The sequence below is a fragment of the Theobroma cacao genome, chromosome 9, assembly GCF_053813885.1.
Source record: "Theobroma cacao isolate CCN51 chromosome 9, ASM5381388v1, whole genome shotgun sequence".
Classification (NCBI taxonomy): domain Eukaryota; kingdom Viridiplantae; phylum Streptophyta; class Magnoliopsida; order Malvales; family Malvaceae; genus Theobroma; species Theobroma cacao.
Window position 1 is genome coordinate 1,613,473 of NC_142647.1, and position 18,838 is coordinate 1,632,310.

Below are 18,838 nucleotides of genomic sequence, written 5' to 3' on the forward strand. Positions count from 1 at the left end.
ACCCTGTGCAATGATGATTTACTTAGGTAGAGCTCCAAATCTAAAGTTCAGTTTGGGGGAATTTATTTACTGTGATGGGACTTTGTATGCAGATCCATCGTGATTTGATCTCCTACTTGTTGAGTTGGGCGGCCCTCTAAGCCTCACAAGGTTGCAACTATCATGTCCTGTAGGCCATGATCGTCCCTTGGGTCTCAAGGATTGTATAGGAAGGAGAAAGGAAGAGAAACTTTCCTTTGTTGGGTTTTCTAGAGCCCCAACAAGTTTTACATATATAAAAACAGAAAAAAGAAAAACGAGAAATAACTTTTTTTATAATAATATTTTAAAAATAATTATTAAAATAAATTAAATTATTTTTAATTATATTCAATTATGACTTGATAAAAATATTTTAAAAATATTTTAAATAAATTAAACTATTCATCACAATTTTTTTTAATTTGTGTCTCTGATTTCTCTCTTTCACCATCCCATTCTCTCAGATTTTATTGATTTCTCTATTCAATATTTATCTATTATATTTTCGATTTCTCTCTCATGCGTTTTTAAATTTTTCTTTCTTGCAATTTTAAGACACTAAGCAAATGGATTCATCACAATTATTCTCAATTTGTGCCTCTGATTTCTCTCTCACCATCCCACTCTCTCAAATTTTATCGATTTCTCTCTTCAGTATTTATTTGCTATGCTTCTGACTTTTCTCTCATGAGTTTTCAGATTTTTCTTTCTTACGCTTTCAAGATACCAAACAATGATTTTGATGTACTTGAGTGAGTAGTTATTTGGAAAATTTGATTTTTAGATATTTTGGATAAAATTAAAACGGTAAAACTGATTGCAAATGTTTGAAATAACTTTTAATTGAATCCATTCGAGACTTAAATACTAATAAACTCAAAATTTTGAAATTTATAAATTTAAGTTTTCAGAGAATTTTTTTTTTATTTTTAGTCGAAATAGGTATTTTAGATAAAAATTTATATTTTAATTTATAAAAATATGTTAGAAATACTTTAATCGATGTCAAATTGTCAAAAGAACAAAAAGATATAAAGAGAGTTGAGAGAAAAAAACAAAAAGATATAAAAGAGTTATTAGGTTTTGAAGTTTTAGTTCGTAAGTAATAATAATATTTTAAACATTAAAGTGTAATAAAATATTTTTAAATATGACGTATAATAATAATATTTTTTTAATATGACGTGTAATAATAATATTTTTTTTCAATACGACGTGTAATAATTTTTTTTAATATTTTTGTATATGATGTATAATAATAATATTTTTTTTTAATATAAAGTATAACATGTTTTTGTATATAACTTGTAACAATTTAATCATGATATGTAATATATTTTTATACATAATGTGTAATTTTATAACGTATAATTTTATTAATAATAATTTTATTCAATTTAATTAAAAATAATTAAAAGCACTTTATCTTAAAGGTTATTTTAGAAAAGGTCTCAAAATGAAAACACAACACAAAAGGGTAAAACAACGTACGTAAAACCGCATGGCGGTGGATAAATGTGAAGTAGGTGTCGGACAGAGATGGTGTCCACGTCACAGAGGGCGCGCAGGTGGGTGACAAGTGACAAATTCTCCTTGTCAGCTGCAAAGCTGAAGCCTAAGACTTGCCCTTTTTAAGTACACAAACAAACTAACAAACTCTTTGGCTCTCTCAATTCTATCAAATCAAATCATTGTTGTGAAATCCTTTTGGTTTTCAGTATCAAACAACAAATACTGCAAGAAAAGAAACACACCCACCAAACCATTTTCTTCAACCGCAAGGCTAAAGCGCTTCAATTTAATTCGAATAACTGTCACATCCCAACGGATAAAACAAATAGAATTTTCATTATTCAACTTTCAACAAACTCCCTTCTTTCAAGGACAAGGTCTGTTCTTTCTTCTTTTGTTTTGAATGTTTATTGTTTTGTTGCTTAACTGTTTTGGAGTCTGATTAAGTTATTGTTTTTTTTTTAAAGGATTCTGGAGCAAAGACATGGCCTTGTTTCGTAAACTCTTTTACAGGAAGCCACCTGATGGCCTTCTGGAGATCTGTGAACGTGTCTACGGTGCGTTTGGTCTTCTTGTCTTTGTTCAAATTTGTGTCTTTTCATTGGGATTATTAAAAAGTCAATGTTTTTTAGTGGAATTCAGTTCTCTAACTTTTTTGAAATGTGGAAAAATTGGTCACTCATGAAATGATTGATATTTGGGTGATTAAATACGATTTTTGAAAAGATTGCTGTTTTTTAGAATATGGGTCCTGTTTGGTTGCTTAGGAAATTCGGGAAAGAAATGCAAAGTTTGAATTTTGAATTCTCTGTTTCAGTGTTTAGAAGGAGGGAAAAAAAGAAAACATTAGAGTTTAGTCTATTGGGCAATTTAATCTGTTGAAAATTGAAAAAGTAGCCGTGTATCTTTCATGTCTGACAATTTGTGTGTGCTGGGGTGGCATATAGTTTTTGATTGCTGCTTTACTACTGATGCTTGGGAAGAAGAAAACTACAAAGTCAACATAACAGGAATAGTTAGTCAACTTCAAGATCACTTCCCCGATGCTTCATTCTTGGTCTTCAATTTCCGGGAAGGAGAAACGCAAAGCCAGATGGCTGAATTCTTATCCAAGTATGATATGACGATAATGGATTACCCTCGTCAATATGAAGGGTGCCCGTTACTCGCAATGGAGGTGTTCCACCATTTTTTGAGATCATGTGAAAGTTGGCTCTCACTTGGTCAGCAAAATTTGCTTCTAATGCATTGTGAACGAGGTGGTTGGCCGGTCTTGGCTTTCATGCTGGCTGCATTGCTGTTATATAGGAAGCAGTACAGTGGAGAGCAGAAGACGTTGGACATGATATACAGGCAAGCTCCCCGTGAGCTTTTGCAGTTGCTGTCACCTCTGAATCCAACTCCTTCACAGTTGAGGTATCTACAGTATGTCTCGAGGAGGAATGTGGCCTCAGAATGGCCTCCTTTGGATCGAGCTCTCACCTTGGATTGCGTCATTCTTAGATACATTCCTAATTTTGATGGAGAAGGAGGCTGCCGTCCAATATTTCGAATATATGGACAGGATCCTCTTCTTGTTGCTGATAAAACTCCAAAAGTTTTGTACTCAACTCCTAAAAGAAGCAAATTTGTCCGGCATTATAAGCAGGTAATGTCACATTTTTCTTGTCTTCTCTATCAGTTTGCATTCTCATTCCCCTCCTCCCCCTTTTTTGTTATTAAAGGGAAAACGGTTGACATTCCTCATATCTTTTGAGGATTTAAAAGCTTGTCACACATCTAATTTTCCACAATGTTAGTAAAATTTGACAATCTTGGGACTAGTGTGGAAGACTAGTAAATGGATGTATGGCCCTTTTTTCTTAGGTTTTTCTGTTGTTAATTAGGTTACATCTGCTACATTCAACCCTGTTCTTGAAACTCAAACTTGGGGAGTTATACTCTAATACATATGTTGTATTGTGAAAAAGTCAATAGTTTTTGTAACACTAATCTCCTCAGTGTATGTATAGACACATAACCCCAGTGTTGCCTGGGCATATGCTTACTCTTATTGTCACATCTTCTTTTATATGTACCTACTGTTTGATTACTCTAGAGCATGTGATTGTCTAACCTCTTACTATTTTACTGCAGAAAGAGTGTGCGTTAGTTAAAATTGATATAAATTGCCATATTCAAGGTGATGTTGTGGTTGAGTGTATCAACTTGAATGATGACATGGAAAGAGAGGTGATGATATTCAGGGTTGTGTTTAACACTGCTTTCATAAGAGCAAACATTTTGATGCTCAATCGTGATGAGATTGATATATTGTGGGATGCTAAGGAGCTGTTTCCAAAAGAATTTAGAGCTGAGGTATATAGTTTTCATACATTTTGTTTGCAATGTTGTGGTTCTTTTTTTTTCTTTTTCTAATAAAACGTTGCCCTGTGGATGAAGATTCTTTTCTCAGAAATGGATGCTGCTTCTTCCATTATTTCCATGGATTTTCCTTCCTTTGAAGAGAAAGAAGGTCTTCCTATGGAAGCATTTGCCAAAGTTCATGAAATCTTTAGTCATGTTGACTGGTCAGATCCTAGGGCAGATGTTGCATTTAACATGCTTCAACATATAGGTGCATCAAATATTGTCCAAGAAAAGTCTGACAGTGATAGGAATAGCAGTGTGGATCTCAGCCCTCGGCTGCGGAGATTAAGTTCTAAAACACTTCAGGATGAAACAAAGCTCACAGTATCACCACGTAGCCCAAGGAGTCCTGCATCTATCGGTATGAAGATTCTATCTGCATTCTCACAAATTTCATCTCTTGATTCTGATACAAGTAAGGAGGCTAAGCCCCAAGACTCTCGCATTGAACCATTCAGTCAGTCTGATGTCATGCACCAACAAAATAACCAGTCTACTGCAGGGCCACTTTTGCATGATTCTGTGTCATCTGTTTGTCAGGTCAGTCATCTAACTGCAGCATCTGCAGATGCAGTAAATGATTCTCCAGCTGTGTCACATAAACCGAAAGCTGTTGAAACTAAAAGCATTTCAGTTTCTCCACAAACACCTTTATCTGCTCCAGTTCAACCTCCCTCTACTTCTAGTGCAACAAAAGCTCTTCCTCATCCCCCACCACCTCCACCATTTCCAACTCCTCTTTCTTCAGCATCAGAACCGCCAAAGTCTTCACCTGCTATAGAAATTGGAACTTACTTACAAGAAGGCCAGTCTGCATTAGCCAAAGATGCTCTTGTAGACAAGACTCCATTTGCAGCAACCACTTCAAAGGCTTCCTCTTCTTCCACCTCTCCAGCCCTTGCAATAGCTTCAACTGTGCCACCTCCTTTAACACCACCTCGCAAGGACCCAGGTATTAGAGGGAGCCCTCCTGCAGCCCCTCCACCTCTTCCAGCACCACCTTCGAAAGAGAATCAAACTATCAGTGGCGTACATCTGGAAGCATCTCCATCTTTGGAGGAAAATTTAGCTCTTAGTGCTAGAATTCCAGCAGCACCTACACCTCCTCCTGCATCTCCCTTGAATGAAATTGCAGCTGTTAGAGATGGTCCTCTTGCAGTTCCGCCCCCACATTCTCCTCCAGCAACTGTTAGAGCTGGGTCCCCTGCAGCTCCTCCACCACCACCTCCTCCTCCAATGCCACCTTTGAAGGAAAATTTAGCTTCTGGATCTGCACCTCCTCCACCTCCACCACCTCCTCTTCATTCCAGGCAAGCAGCAAGTCCTGCAGCTTCATCATCGGCACCCCCACCACCACCGCAACCTGCCCCTGTCTTGTCATCAAGTTCTTCTCAAGTTCCTGCTGCCCCACCACCTCCTGCTCTCTTTCCTAAAAAGACAAATGGTGTTTCTCTGGAACCTCAGGCTATAGGTAGAGGATCTTCAGCTCCTGCACCACCACCTTTTAGTCCTTCCACAAATTCAAAGAGCAGACTTTTGTCACGTACTATTAGTTCAAAGAGTCATCAGACCAAGAAACTAAAGCCATTGCATTGGTTGAAGTTATCTAGAGCTGTGCAGGGTAGCCTATGGGCTGAAGCACAAAAGTTGGGTGAAGCATCTAAGTATGTGCTGCTCTGCTGCTAAGTTTCGATTCTTTTTTTCCCTTTTAAATATCCTTTAGGGCTATGGTCTTTTACTTGTTTCTTTTTAATTCATTGGATTTATTAACCCTCGTTGTAGGGCTCCAGAGATTGACATGTCAGAGCTTGAGAATCTTTTCTCAGCAGCTACTCCGAATACAGATCGTGGTGGAAAATCAAGTTCACATACCACACGTGGGCCAAAATCTGATAAAGTGCAACTGGTAATGCATTTTTGGTATTTAAGTGATACAGTTGTTTATTCAATTGCTTGTTTCATCGATGTTACCATCTGTCGTTTAAATTCTAAATAGTGTACAATCTAACCTTTGGCTGAATGCCATAATTATTAAATAATAAGTGCAGTTTCCATCCATCTGCTTGTCATTGCTTATCTGCCTTATTCCAAAGAAATTATGAACCATGTAAAACTGCTGTAGATGGGAAACTTGGATCCTGAAAATGAACCAGGATACTTCTATTCTTTTAGTATGATTCACATAAGAAATGCAAGCTTTCAGTCTGATACATACTCACACATGAACCAAGACTTTATATCGTGGGCTGCTTGTTGATGATAACCATATCATGAACCTTATTATTATATCTTTAGGATGCTTTTGTTCAGTATCTTTCCTTCTTGCAGATTGACCACAGAAGAGCATATAATTGTGAAATCATGCTTTCAAAAGTGAAGGTGCCCTTGGCTGACTTAATGGTAGGTTGACAAGTATTGTTCACAGCTTGTAACTATTTACTTCTCTAAATTGTTGTCATGCAACCTTACTTTTGGCTAATTTTAATCCTCAAATCAACTTGCTAACTCATATCCTATCATTGGACTGCATTTTATCCTTTTATGGTTTTGCTTCTTATCGATCTTTGCTTCCTTGCCTCTTTTTGCTTAACAGATGTACATATATTTGTAACAACTCAGTCATCCAGACTGCCTATGGTTTCAAATTGTGTGAAAATGGTATCAAGTTTTGGTGGACGTGAAAAGCGTAGCTTATTTGCAGCTTTAAGGAGAAAAGCTTGCAGAACTGCTATTAATATTGGTATAGGGGCTGCACAAACTATTTTATTAATAAAAACTCAGCTTGCACCTGTAGCTATTGTTAATATAAAGAGTCATAAAATGTGCATGCTAAATCCCAGTCTATTGAAGTTTCCAAATTTTACTTGGACAAAAAAAAGCTCTCTAACAACTAAAGGTATAGAGTGCTGCTGCACAAGTTGTTATTGATAAAACCTGCAAATTTTATGAATAAAATTCATCTGATCTAAAAATATATATGTATTTTTCTGGATTTCTCAGTATACTGGAGGTAAATACTACATTCACTATTTAAAAGATACAGACCTTTAGGTTCTCATGATGGAATCATCAATAATTTGCTCATTTAGAAATGCGCCCTTGACTATGTTTGTGCTATCAAATGCAGGTCTCAGATTTTGGTAAGTCCTTAATAGATGGATTTTCACTCAATAAGCACAAATATCCAATTGCATGCACGAATGCATCTCTTTGAAATATGGGTTTGCTTAAAAAGGAAAGAAGTTGTGATATGTGAATATGATGAACAATCTGTTAATCATTCAGACCATAAGGGTAGTATCTCTTGCTTGTTAACCTTATGCCTTTTAGTGAAACTTTTGCAGAGTTCGGTGCTTGCCTTGGAGGATTCAGCATTGGATGTTGACCAGGTTGATAACCTCATAAAATTTTGTCCTACCAAAGAGGAGATGGAAGTACTAAAGGTGAAATGAATCATTGTTATTGGGTTAATACTAGTGTTATCTGTTCCATGAGTTATAATTGCATTCATAACTCATTTGTGCAGGGCTATACTGGAGAAAAGGAGAAGTTAGGGAAATGTGAACAGGTTGGGATTTTTTTGCTACTTCCTTATATGTTGTTTATTTGTTGTCAGCTGAGTCTCTTCTCAAAATTATGAGTTGTTCTTAGGTAGAATACCTTCTGTTGGATATCATAATTCGTCATCAACTGAAAAGGGATATTTGAACTATCCAATCTGGCATTCACTTGAATAAATCAATTTACAATCCTATGTTTCTCTATTTCATATTGTTGGCTGATAGTTTCACATACAGCATTAATTCAAACTACTAAATTTTAAATTAGCTACTTATGAATATTATGAAACCTTGGATGGTAAAGCACGAGAAACATGTTAAGTCTTCTTCTATCTCTTGTCTTTGAGTCTTCTATCTCTTGTCTTTGAGTGAAGTTGGTTTTCTTCTATTAGGTTGGTATTTGTGTAAAATTGGGAATGGAACTTGTTAATTTAGTTTCTATGATGAACCTATTTCCATCTGCTTGACTAGGATGTTATTCTTTGCTACATGAGATGTGAAATAAGTGGTGATTAACCCTCTGGTTTTTTCAGTAGTACATCATGTATTTTCTGTATGCTTTCTGGTACCTTTTGTTAGTGTAAGAGGGGAGAAGACGAGAGGAAAGGTGTTGGGCCCTTACTACATCTCTAGACATTCCAAGTTTCAATTTTTTGTGTTTTGAATCACTCTCTGCAATAATGTTGGAAAGATTGGAAGTTTTGATGTATTTTGTTGTGAATTATTCTGTTCAGATATTAGCCACCTGGATTCAGCTTCTATAGCAGCTCATTATAGAGAACGAAATTTTTACCAAATATATCTTCTTTTAGCATCATTAATGGATCAATGTGTTTCTTTGACCTCTGAAACAGTTCTTCTTGGAGTTAATGAAAGTTCCCAGAGTAGAATCCAAGCTCAGGGTTTTCTCTTTTAAGATACAGTTTGGCTCCCAGGTTTGATCAAAATCTGTATCCAAGTTCCAAGTTCCCAGATGTTCTTGGCCTTTCGTTGTTACTTATCTGGCCTTGAATTGTTTTTTAGGTTTCTGACCTCAGATGTAGCCTTAATGTTGTAAACTCCGCAGCAGAGGAGGTAAGTTACAAATTTTTTGCTTGCATTCTTCTTTGTGGAACTGCTTTAGATATTTAAGATTGAAATCACATTAATGTCAAAACTTCTTTCATCAGATCAGAAATTCTGTCAAATTGAAGAGAATCATGCAGACAATTCTTTCATTAGGAAATGCTTTGAATCAGGGAACTGCAAGGGGTGAGTTAATTACATTTTGTCTGGTATTGGAACTATGCTAATGCACTATCATACATAAATATCATCAACATTAGGAGGCATCATAATTGACTGTGAAATTTAGATCAATTATGTATCCTTGTAAATGGGAGTGGCTGAGGCTCCAATGTGCATCAGGAACTTTAGTGCTAAATACATTTGCTTATATGTGCTAATGATCAGCTTTTGGGTGAACACCCTTAAAATATTGTTTCCTACCTTTCTACTTGGAAAATTCTTTAAACCATCTATCTTTTTTTTTTTTTTTTTTTTCCATTTTTGTTACTCGACTTTTCACTGCATTATCAAGTCTTTCATGTCTTTGGCTTGGTTACCTGACCTTTAATGCTGCTGTAGCTTAAGATGTCTTTGAGTATTAAGTTACAGTCAGGTGTTTATATTTTCATTGTGAATTAAAATGTATTACAGTTAGCTTCGAATTCTTTATTTATATATTTGATTTATTTTCTTTTTTTCTTGACAGTTGTCCCAACTCCTGTTTTTCTAATTCTTCTTTAATGATGTCAAAAAATTTTGCATCTTTTATTCAATGCCCAAATTTTTTAGGTTCTGCTGTTGGATTTAGGTTGGACAGTCTTCTTAAACTAACAGAGACACGTGCACAGAACAACAAGATGACTCTCATGCATTACCTTTGCAAGGTACAAGTTGTGACTGATCATTTGGATTTCTTGTGACCTTAATCACAACCTTTATTTATTAATTTAAAGTATATACGAACCTGTACTCATTTCTTTTCTCCTAACTTATTTTCTTGAATCTGGTAGCAGTCTATAAAAAGTTTAACGTAATTAGTTGGGCATAATAATTCTAAAAAATAAACTGCAGGTCCTTGCTGATAAGCTTCCAGATCTACTAGACTTTTCAAAAGATGTTTCCAGTTTAGAACCTGCATCAAAGGTATGTTACTTGCTCTTAGTGAAAACAATTTTAAGAAGATAGAAGTTGAAGCTAGCATCTTGGCTGATGTGTGGTTCCTATAGATACAACTGAAATATCTAGCAGAGGAAATGCAAGCCATAAGTAAAGGATTGGAGAAAGTTGTGCAGGAACTGTCCAGTTCCGAAAATGATGGGCCTGTGTCAGAAAATTTTCTTAAGGTAATTTAAGAATATAATCTGACATGTTTTAAATTGGTGTAAACACATAATCTTCTTTTCTTTGTTGATGTTTTCTTTTGTTGTCCAGACTTTAAAGGAGTTCCTTTGTTTTGCCGAAGCTGAAGTAAGATCCCTGGCTTCACTATACTCGGGGGTGGTATGTCTCTAGCTCTTGTTGTGAAGAGTACCATTCCTACAAATGTTGATTGTATTAAACCATTTATTATCTGAGGTCTATATTGACAGGGTAGAAATGTGGATGCATTGATTCTTTATTTTGGAGAAGATCCAGCTCGCTGTCCCTTTGAACAAGGTATTTGATAGTTGTGATCAGTTTGTACTGCTACTCTCATTTGACTGCGGATTATGCAAAAAGTAAAACCTTTGACTTTAATCTAGTTCAAAAAGGAAGAATGAAATTGAAAATAAATGAAAAGGGGAAGCTTAGTCTGCTTTGAGTCTATAATGCTTTCATATCTCTGTTTGTTTGTTAACCGTTATATATTATTCTTCTGAACTACTGCTGTTTGCTGCAGTTATTTCAACTCTACTCAATTTTGTGAGGATGTTCAACAAAGCTCATGAAGAGAACTGCAAGCAGCTTGAGCAGGAAATGAAAAAGTTGGCAGAAAGCGAGAAGTTGAAGATGAATGCTTCACAGAAGGAATCAGAAAACTTATTGCAAACTTCTATCGCCAGCAGCAATGTCAAATGATTCAGAGAGATCAACCTAAACTGCTTTCCCTTCTCAGGAGCAGAAAATTTACATATACTCCAAAGGGCCAGAGGCATTCGAACAACTATTTGCATTGGCAGAAAACATAAGGTGGCGGCTTTGCTGTTGAGAGGAGAACATATGGTTGACTGGTACAATCAAAATGTGAAATGTAAATACGGAAGTGATGCATTTTGCTGCTAACTCGATGTTTCTGAGAGGCAAGCACTTCCAACCACCAATCCCAGTTCATTTTCAGTCATAGTTTAGCTTAATGCTTGTGCCTCTTCATTTCTTCCCTTGCTGCACAATATAACTTACTGATGCGGTCTTATCATTTTTGTTTGGAGCAGAGATACTGGGTTCCTTCTGTAAGCAACTTGTAAATTATCTTCACAGAACTTGTAAGTAGTTTTCAAGAAACATTTTTTGGGGATTGTGAATCTCTTTTTCCCCCCATCAAAAATTTTGTTTTCATTCCCAGATTTGCCAAGTTTTGCTTTGCCAATGTGCCCTTTGTTTCTCAACAATAAATAATTGTGGGACTGTATATCTGCCATATCTATTGATGGGCATCCTTTCCACCATGAAAGATCTCAAGCTTCAGCTTTTGATTTTTTCAGAGTTTGTGAACTTAAAAAGATCATATCTGAGGTAGCAAAGTAATGCACCAGGATTAATTTTCCATATGCTATGCATCCTGGAGCTTCACCAAAAGTGGTTGAAATCCCTACATTTAACACATCTTAAGTGTCAGCTTTGAAGAAGTTTTACCTTCCTTTCCTCTTGTAGTGTTGATTGATTTATTATAATAAATATAGATATGATATGATGACATGTTTACGTATTTAAATATATATATATTTTATTTATTTTTAAATGGAATATTAATTGAAATATATTTATCTAATTTATGGACTCGCACTTCGACCTACACAATTTACAATGCCTTCCCGATTCTTGTGGCAATCCCAATATCAGAAGCTTGATGAAAATTTTCTGAAGGAGAGATTTGATGAAATTTGTGTCCTTTTTCCATTCAAGGGGGTGGCACTCACCAAGGGTTCTTAGAATACCAAGCAGATACTGAGAATTGACGATTGTGGGTCAACTGTCCCTGATTTCCAGCAATCCATAAACATTAAAGTAAAAAAGTCAGTGGCTCAGTTGAATCGAATCCGCCATTGCTTTGGTACTCTAAATCTTCAATTTGTCTTGGAGTTAAGTGAGAGCTAATTTAGAATATTTAATCATTATCATTTGTTCGATTGTCGCAATGTTTTTTAATATAAGTACACGTAACATGTGGTATCAAAATTAATATTATTAAAATTTTCAAAATATGTAATTTCAACCGTCACAAAATTATTTTAAATTTTAAGTGAGAGTTGTTATGATTTGTTTCGTAAAATTATAATAATTCAAATCTAAATATCATAAACTCAATAAAATTTTTAAATATTAACAATCACGTCCACATCGATATAAGATGAAATATCACAAATGATTCTTGCTTAGACTGCTAGTCTTATAGGAATGCGAGTCACGTGCCTTCAACAGAACAAAAATGTGGGGGGCATAGCAAAGCATCCCTAACTCTAATTTACTCTTGTTATCACTGCGCAGCTGCTTAAATTATTGTCCCTAACCATGCCAATCCACAATGCAAATCCCAAGAAATTGGCTCCACATTTTTCTTTCTTTGCTATAAATTTTATAAGTTTGGATCTCGCTGACTTGCATTTCTAACGTATCAAATGAAGCTTTGACTTGGTATTAGTATTTGGATTTTGTACATTGTATTTGGTGAAAGTTAACAATTAATGCATTTTCAGCTGTGCTCGGGTGCTTAATTAGGTGCCCTTAATGATGATTAATCATAGCCTTGTCAGTCCTGCTTTACATCAACTCACGCTTTCAAACATTGCAGTACAAAACAAGTGGACAGAAAGTTGTAGGAAAAAAGTCCTGTGCGCGTTACCTGCTCTCGTTGCACCTGCTTTCTCCTCCTAGGTGGTGGGTTTTTGCTTGCTGCTTTGATTATGCTGTAAAATTGTCCAAAGGGCATCAGTTTATAGCAAGTTCAGGTTGTAGTACAAAGTCTTGAGAATTAAATCTTTTGATAAGGAAAAAGAAATAGTGATCTTCTACATTTTGCAAACAAATGATCAATACCCAAGAATGATTAGATTGGGTAAATTGGTGTCGGTGAGGAACAAGAGTAGAAATTTCAGTTTGTCCACACATGAAGAAGGGCAGCTCTTGGCATGATATGCCCTCACATGCTTGTGAGAAAGCAAAGAAAAGAGAGGGTGGGGTCTCAACCTTGCAATAAAGAAAGCTTATTTTTCATGTTCACTAATTGGATTCCACCGGTCAGCCTTACCCCCAGACATTCCTCCCGTTGCATTAAAGCCTTTTTGTGTGACAAAATATCCCATATTTCAATTGATCATGATGCAAGGAGGTTTTAGCATCTGATCTCAGTTTGGATTGAAAGCCCACTTTGAGCTTTGATGGTTTCCTGAAAATGGGGTTTAAGAGGTTCCTTCAAGCTTTCCTTTTCTTGTCAAAGCTGTAGTAAAAGTAGTAATAGCAACAAGTTCACGTACACCTTCAAGATAACTGATTAAGATCAAGAGCTCTGGAATGTCAATGCTCTACATCTGATAGTGGTGGGCAATTAATTCTCTTGGAGCCAATTCAACTTGGGACTAATTTTTGGATAAAGAGGAGAAATATGGGCGTTCTCACTTTATCAACCAGTCAAGCATTTCTGTGGAAAGTGTCACCAACAGTCCACCTAATCCTGGTGAAAACTGATCAAACCAAACCCAAAAACATGAGTTTAAAGGACCCTCACCCTGACCCTGACAATGACAAATATTCACCAAACGAACCATGGGATTTTCTTGCTTGCTTTCAGGGACATATTTGTTTTCATTTTTATCTTTTCCTTGGTGTTGGATTTTTGTTCTTCATACACCCAAAATTAGAGCATAATAAGGATTGAGCACAAAAATTATGAGGCAACAAAGCTACTGCTACCATTACCTCTAAACACAAAAGCCACATTTTTTGGCTTGATTTGGAGGTCTACGCCAAGGATTACCTAGCAGTTTTTTCCAAACAACCTGTTTTTTTCTTGCCTCAGAATCAGATCCAAAGAAAATTAGCAGAAGGCAGGCACCCTTCTTTCATTGCAGAACAACTCTTGGTTGCATAGATTACAGTGATCTCTCAGTCTGAGATATCCCTTTGATACTGAAAAAAGAGAGAACAATAAGCAAAGGGGAAAAAAAGAAGAAACAAAAGAAAAAGAGAGATCCTTAACAACAGCCCCAAATCATTTAACCCCACCACGTCTGTATCTCAGGCTTCTCTCATGAGTAGCAAAGGCCGACATTAAATAAAAGGAAAGAAACAAGAGCAAAGGGGAAAAAGTAAAGGAACCCAATCCTCTGTCCCTTGCAACTCACTCTCTCTTATTCTCTATCTCGCTTTTCTGTTTCTCTCTCTCTCTCTCTCTCTCAATAGCTTTGCAAAGGAAAGGTAATGTTGCATCTCACCAACCTCCATTTCTTCAACTTAAAGCCTCTTATCCAATAATTAACATCCATGTCCCAGTAGTGCTCAATTACCGCAAAGGAAGGGTAAAAGGAGGGTAAGATAAATAGGTGGAAAGAGATGGATTTGGGTAGTAGGAGAAGAGAAGGAGCTAAGAGCAGTGTTGTTGCAGGGTCAGTGTGGGAAACTAGGATGAAGAGTGATGAAGTCAAAGGTGGAATTAAGGTTTTCAATGGGGAAGAAAACAGCAATGTTGAAGAAAATGGTGATGGTGGTAATAAAAGATTGAGCTTGAAGAAAGGCCAAACTATTGGCGGTGTGGCTGTTAGTGGCAAGAGAAAGACTTGGAAAAGTGAAAGCTTTGAAGGGTTTGAGAAGAACCCAATTCAGATTGCCAAAGGCAAAACTGGGGAACAGTGCAAGGAGTTGAGTGTGTCTGCTAATGGAATTAAGAAGAGCCCAATTCGGGTAGGCAAAGGAAGATCCTCCGATGAACATTGCAAAGACTTGAGCTTGTCTGTTGATGGAATAAAGAAGACTCCAGTTCAGGTCAAGAAAGGAAGATCTGAAGGAATTAGGGAGCTTAGTAAGTCTGTTGATGGGTTTCCGAGAAGCTCAATTCCAATGAAGAAGCCAAGATCTGAAGTCGCTAAAAGGTCTGATGAGCTGAGTAAAGAGGTTGTTGAATCTAGTGAGAGAATAGAGGCGAATTCAGTTCAATTAAGGAAGGCAAAATCAGATTCAGTTAAGGCCTCTGATCAGTCTGGTAATGGAAATGGAAATGAAGGGGATTCACTTCAATTGAGGAGGTCAAAATCGGAGGAGAATAAAGTTTTGGTTTTGGATGATGAAAAACGGGGGAATAATGTTTCCATTGAAGAAAATGAGAAGAACCCAGTTGATACAGAGAAGAATGGATCTGAAGAAAACTGTAAAGAGTTTGGTGTGTGCCAAGAAAAGGTAATTTCAAGCAGTACAAGCAATGGAAACACAGTCAAATCATCTGCTGAAGTATTAGTTGATGATGATGATGATGGTGGTGAAGATGATGAAGAATTTTATGAAGAAGAGGAAGAGGAGGAGGCGGAGGAGGAAATTGAGGTTGGGAATGAAACGAAAAGCTTTGACATTAAGGAAATGAATGTACCAGAGGAGAAGCCTAACAAAGTTGTTGATGAAGAAAAGAAAATACCTGAAGAGAAGCCTGACAAAGTTGTTAATGAAGAAAAGAAAATACATGAAGAAAAGCCTAAGAAAGCTGTTAATGAAGTGAAGAAGTTACAAGAAGATAAGCCTAGCAAAGTTGTCAATGAAGTGAAGAAACTTAGCCAATTTCATAACAGAACTGCACCACTTTCTTCAACTCTGAATAAGCTGCCACCCCCAGTTGTAAAGCGTTCTACTTCAGTTTACACAACTCCTACAAAAACCACAAAATCTACTCCTTGTAAGTCTGTGTTTTTATTTGATGCTTTATTGACATAAAGATTGTTGTTTTCTTTTCACGTCCTTTCTCTTTTTTGTTTTGAATGTTACTGGCCTTGTTGGTTTCCTTCAGTTTCAGCCTCAGATGATTACCATTGTCAGAGTTTCCCACACACTCAGAACAAATTGCAGAATTTAGGTGGGAAAAGATTTCACTTCCAAGGAAAGATCAATAAATTTCATATTTGCAACTTGTTTAATTCTTTTTCTTTTCTGTATTTATCGATCTTTCAGTTGATTTAGTCATGTGGAGAGATATATCGAAATCGGCATTGGTCTTTGGGATGGGAACATTTATCATCATCTCATCCTCTTACACCCAGGACCTGAACATCAGGTCTCTAAATTTGTCAATGAAACACAAGTCTCAATTTTGGAATTTTATCTGTCTTTTTCAATTGTAACCTCCTCTGTTTTAAAACAGAGTCCATTACTAAAACTCTGTCTGATCAATGCTTCTACAGCTTTATTTCTGTAATTTCCTATCTGGGACTTAGTTACCTTGCTGCCATCTTCCTTTACAGATCAATCATCTGCAGGTAAATCAGATGCCATTAATTATCACATTAACTGGGTTTAAAACCAAATCTTTTATTTACCCTTCTATTTCCTTTCTAATAACAATGCAGGGGGGTTGTGGATATAGATGAAGCAAGCTATGTGCTTGGAGAAGAAGAAGCAGTTTGGTTACTTAAATTGGTTCTTCCTTACTTGAATGAGTTCCTACTAAAGCTCAGGGCACTTTTTTCTGGTGATCCTGCCACTACAATGAAGGTAACATTTCCATATTCCAACCCTTGGCTTTCTTTTTTCCTTTTCCATATTCATTTTTAACATTGAGGAGGAAGATGGCAAAAAGAAGTTAATCAATTGGGACAATGGCAGTTGGCAGTGCTGCTATTTGTCTTGGCCAGGTGCGGCAGCTCCATAACTATCTGGAAGATGGCTAAACTGGGTAAGTTTTGTTTGGTTGAAATCATTAACTTTTTACCTTCTACCTTAGAGCAAATTTCATAAAACAAAGCCAACACTTTTTCTTTATTAAATGGGCAAACTTGTTTTCAAAAGAACAATTCTGTCATCATTTTTGCAGTGGGGTTTGTCCCCTCCTTTACCCCATGGATGCTCTTGGCTTTTCAATGCAATGAGTCTTATCCTTCTGTAGCTTTTACCATCCTGAAGTAATTTTGCCTTTTGGTTCTCTCTACACAACTGTTAAATTCTTTCACCTGTTAACTGACCGCTTGGTTGTGCTTTCACTGCATCAGGCTTTTTTGGCGTTTTCACTGTACCAAAAGTCTGCTCTTCTTATTCCCACCAATTAACAGCGTACGGTAAATCCCCCCTTCTCCCCCCATAAGTTACATTTGTCTCTATGCTTCCTTCGTATTCATTATTACAATAATAAGGCTCTGAAGTTCTACTCCCATACCGTTACCAGCACACATCAATCACACTGCCCCCACATCTGACCCTAAATATCCAAGATCTTGTAGTGAACGTCCGATCAATTTAACGGCTCTTTTGTTGATCTGATGATGTCTCCCTGAGGGGTAGATTTCATGGGTCTTAGGCTTTTTATGCTCCTAGGCCCTAAAAGTCAGTCTCCATCATTACATCGTTATCTCCATTATTGGATTCTTATTCGGCCCATTACCTTTGTCACCTCCCTTCTGATAAGTGAGTTTTAGGCTTGAAAAATTGAGGCATGAATGTTTCTATAGCTGGGCCTAGATGTTCTAATAATGGAATCGGATATGACAGCAATAACTTCACCATCAAGAGGGGGGGAATGAAAGTTAGATGTATCAAATAATGAACATAGTTATTATTGTATGTAATAGGACTCATCGTGGAGGGTAGCCGGCATAATGAAGTATTTGTTGCCCTGTCATTCTCTGCCTCGAATCGGGTTGGTGGGGGTGGTTAAATGTGCTTAATATTATAGGAATAAGTAGCTAAAAACAGGTTGATTCGGTTGCTAAATGATAAGTGCACATGTCATGGATCAGCTTGATTTCTACTTCAATCATGGTGTCTCTCGTGAAAAGTTACATATTAGTGAAGAGTTGAATAACTTTTGATATTATTTGTCATTATCCATATTTTTAACTTGAAAAACATGTTTAGAATATAATGAATCGTTCATCTCTTACGGATATGTAATCCGTGACATATGAATTGCTTTTTAAAATACAAATTCTAATCCCTTTTTCTTAAATGAAAAGAGAAAAAAAAAGATTATTTTCAAATAATCTAAAATGTTTTAAATCTTTGTGAATACGAAGGAAAATTTTGGATACGACGCTTTCGTGATGCATGGGACTCATGCACGCATAAAAAAGCCGTGGCGGTGGCCATCTTCACCCTGGTTTGGAACCTATCTTCCATTGTTGCTCGCATTTGGGCAGGTAAGAACCAAATTCCAGAGCTACCTCCCTACCAAAACTGGTTCAATTAGATGGGTTTTGTCCCTCCTAACCCTTTCTTCCCTGTGTAGCATTCATGCTCTTTGTGGCTCTCCGATACTATCAGCAAAAAATGGTGATAGATGATTGGGTGGAGGACGAAGCTGGGCCTGGGAGTAAAGAAACATTCCAAGGACCGACGGGAACACAAAGACACGGGCCTGGACCCTCTAGAGTAGAAACAAATAAAGTAAAGAAAGGATCCTAGGAGTGAGCTTTGGCCCATATGCCTACATTAGGTGTTACATTACATGTTGTTCCAAGTTGCCGTTTTGTTTTATTCCTTCATATATTTTTTTAATATATAGTTTTTTGATAGTATAATATGTTTTCATCTTCTCTTTTTGGGGTTGTAAATATGCATGTTTGGTTTATGTGACTTCACTTTAGAAGCTAACAAGTCCAATAGGCCAGCATGCCAATAAACAATTGATATTTTGATGTTGATCACAATGGAAAAGAAAAATGGAAAGTTGACTAGGTTTGGATTTTACTCTATAACATGCAATGTTGGTATAATGAATCCTCTTCCTCACCATAACTTTATAAAAAAATATATCAAAATTTTTAATGAATAAGCATATGCTTAATTATCTTTTAACTTTACTATGCGTCTCTTTTCTGTTTAATGATTATTCTTGTTTTACTTATCTAGTCTAAGCTCTAGACTTTGATCTTATTTAACAAAATTTTATTTCATTGGATTTTCCC

At 36.4% G+C, this 18,838-nt stretch overlaps 2 protein-coding genes across 4 annotated transcripts; both read left to right on the forward strand.

Moving 5' to 3' along the window:
* The first annotated feature begins 1,667 nt into the window (after positions 1 to 1,667).
* LOC18587856 (formin-like protein 13) lies at positions 1,668 to 11,294 on the forward strand. Of its 3 annotated transcripts, XR_001929571.2 has the most exons (19): positions 1,668 to 1,910; positions 2,001 to 2,090; positions 2,481 to 3,181; positions 3,670 to 3,891; positions 3,976 to 5,606; positions 5,725 to 5,848; positions 6,271 to 6,342; positions 7,287 to 7,385; positions 7,469 to 7,510; positions 8,357 to 8,437; positions 8,526 to 8,576; positions 8,672 to 8,753; positions 9,339 to 9,433; positions 9,621 to 9,692; positions 9,776 to 9,892; positions 9,981 to 10,049; positions 10,139 to 10,205; positions 10,429 to 10,828; positions 10,961 to 11,294. XR_001929571.2 is itself a non-coding variant. In XM_018128087.2 (18 exons), the coding sequence occupies exons 2-18, from the start codon at positions 2,018 to 2,020 to the stop codon at positions 10,605 to 10,607; spliced, it is 3,777 nt and encodes a 1,258-aa protein (XP_017983576.2). In that variant the 5' UTR covers positions 1,668 to 1,910; positions 2,001 to 2,017; the 3' UTR covers positions 10,608 to 11,294. The 3 variants fall into 3 exon arrangements, 1 of the variants encoding a protein (XP_017983576.2); XM_018128087.2 differs by having other exon boundaries at positions 10,429 to 11,294; XR_001929572.2 differs by lacking the exons at positions 9,981 to 10,049; positions 10,139 to 10,205; positions 10,429 to 10,828; positions 10,961 to 11,294 and having other exon boundaries at positions 9,358 to 9,433; positions 9,776 to 9,843.
* Positions 11,295 to 13,642: 2,348 nt separating this feature from the next.
* LOC18587857 (Reticulon family protein) lies at positions 13,643 to 18,620 on the forward strand. The gene is made up of 9 exons (XM_007011889.3): positions 13,643 to 15,621; positions 15,733 to 15,798; positions 15,894 to 15,996; positions 16,124 to 16,198; positions 16,289 to 16,433; positions 16,545 to 16,614; positions 16,928 to 16,993; positions 17,948 to 18,070; positions 18,160 to 18,620. The coding sequence occupies exons 1-9, from the start codon at positions 14,295 to 14,297 to the stop codon at positions 18,333 to 18,335; spliced, it is 2,151 nt and encodes a 716-aa protein (XP_007011951.3). The 5' UTR covers positions 13,643 to 14,294; the 3' UTR covers positions 18,336 to 18,620.
* The last annotated feature ends 218 nt before the right edge of the window (positions 18,621 to 18,838 follow it).

What these genes read in the sequence shown, in the direction of transcription:
- LOC18587856 (XM_018128087.2), top strand. Translation starts at nt 2,018, where the DNA reads ATGGCCTTGTTTCGTAAACTCTTTTACAGGAAGCCACCTGATGGCCTT. An exon ending in GAATCAGGGAACTGCAAGGG is followed by an intron (nt 8,754 to 9,338) that starts GTGAGTTAATTA and finishes CAAATTTTTTAG; the next exon opens with GTTCTGCTGTTGGATTTAGG. An exon ending in GTTTAGAACCTGCATCAAAG is followed by an intron (nt 9,693 to 9,775) that starts GTATGTTACTTG and finishes TGGTTCCTATAG; the next exon opens with ATACAACTGAAATATCTAGC.
- LOC18587857 (XM_007011889.3), top strand. Translation starts at nt 14,295, where the DNA reads ATGGATTTGGGTAGTAGGAGAAGAGAAGGAGCTAAGAGCAGTGTTGTT. An exon ending in ACCCAGGACCTGAACATCAG is followed by an intron (nt 15,997 to 16,123) that starts GTCTCTAAATTT and finishes ATGCTTCTACAG; the next exon opens with CTTTATTTCTGTAATTTCCT. An exon ending in ATCCTGCCACTACAATGAAG is followed by an intron (nt 16,434 to 16,544) that starts GTAACATTTCCA and finishes GGACAATGGCAG; the next exon opens with TTGGCAGTGCTGCTATTTGT.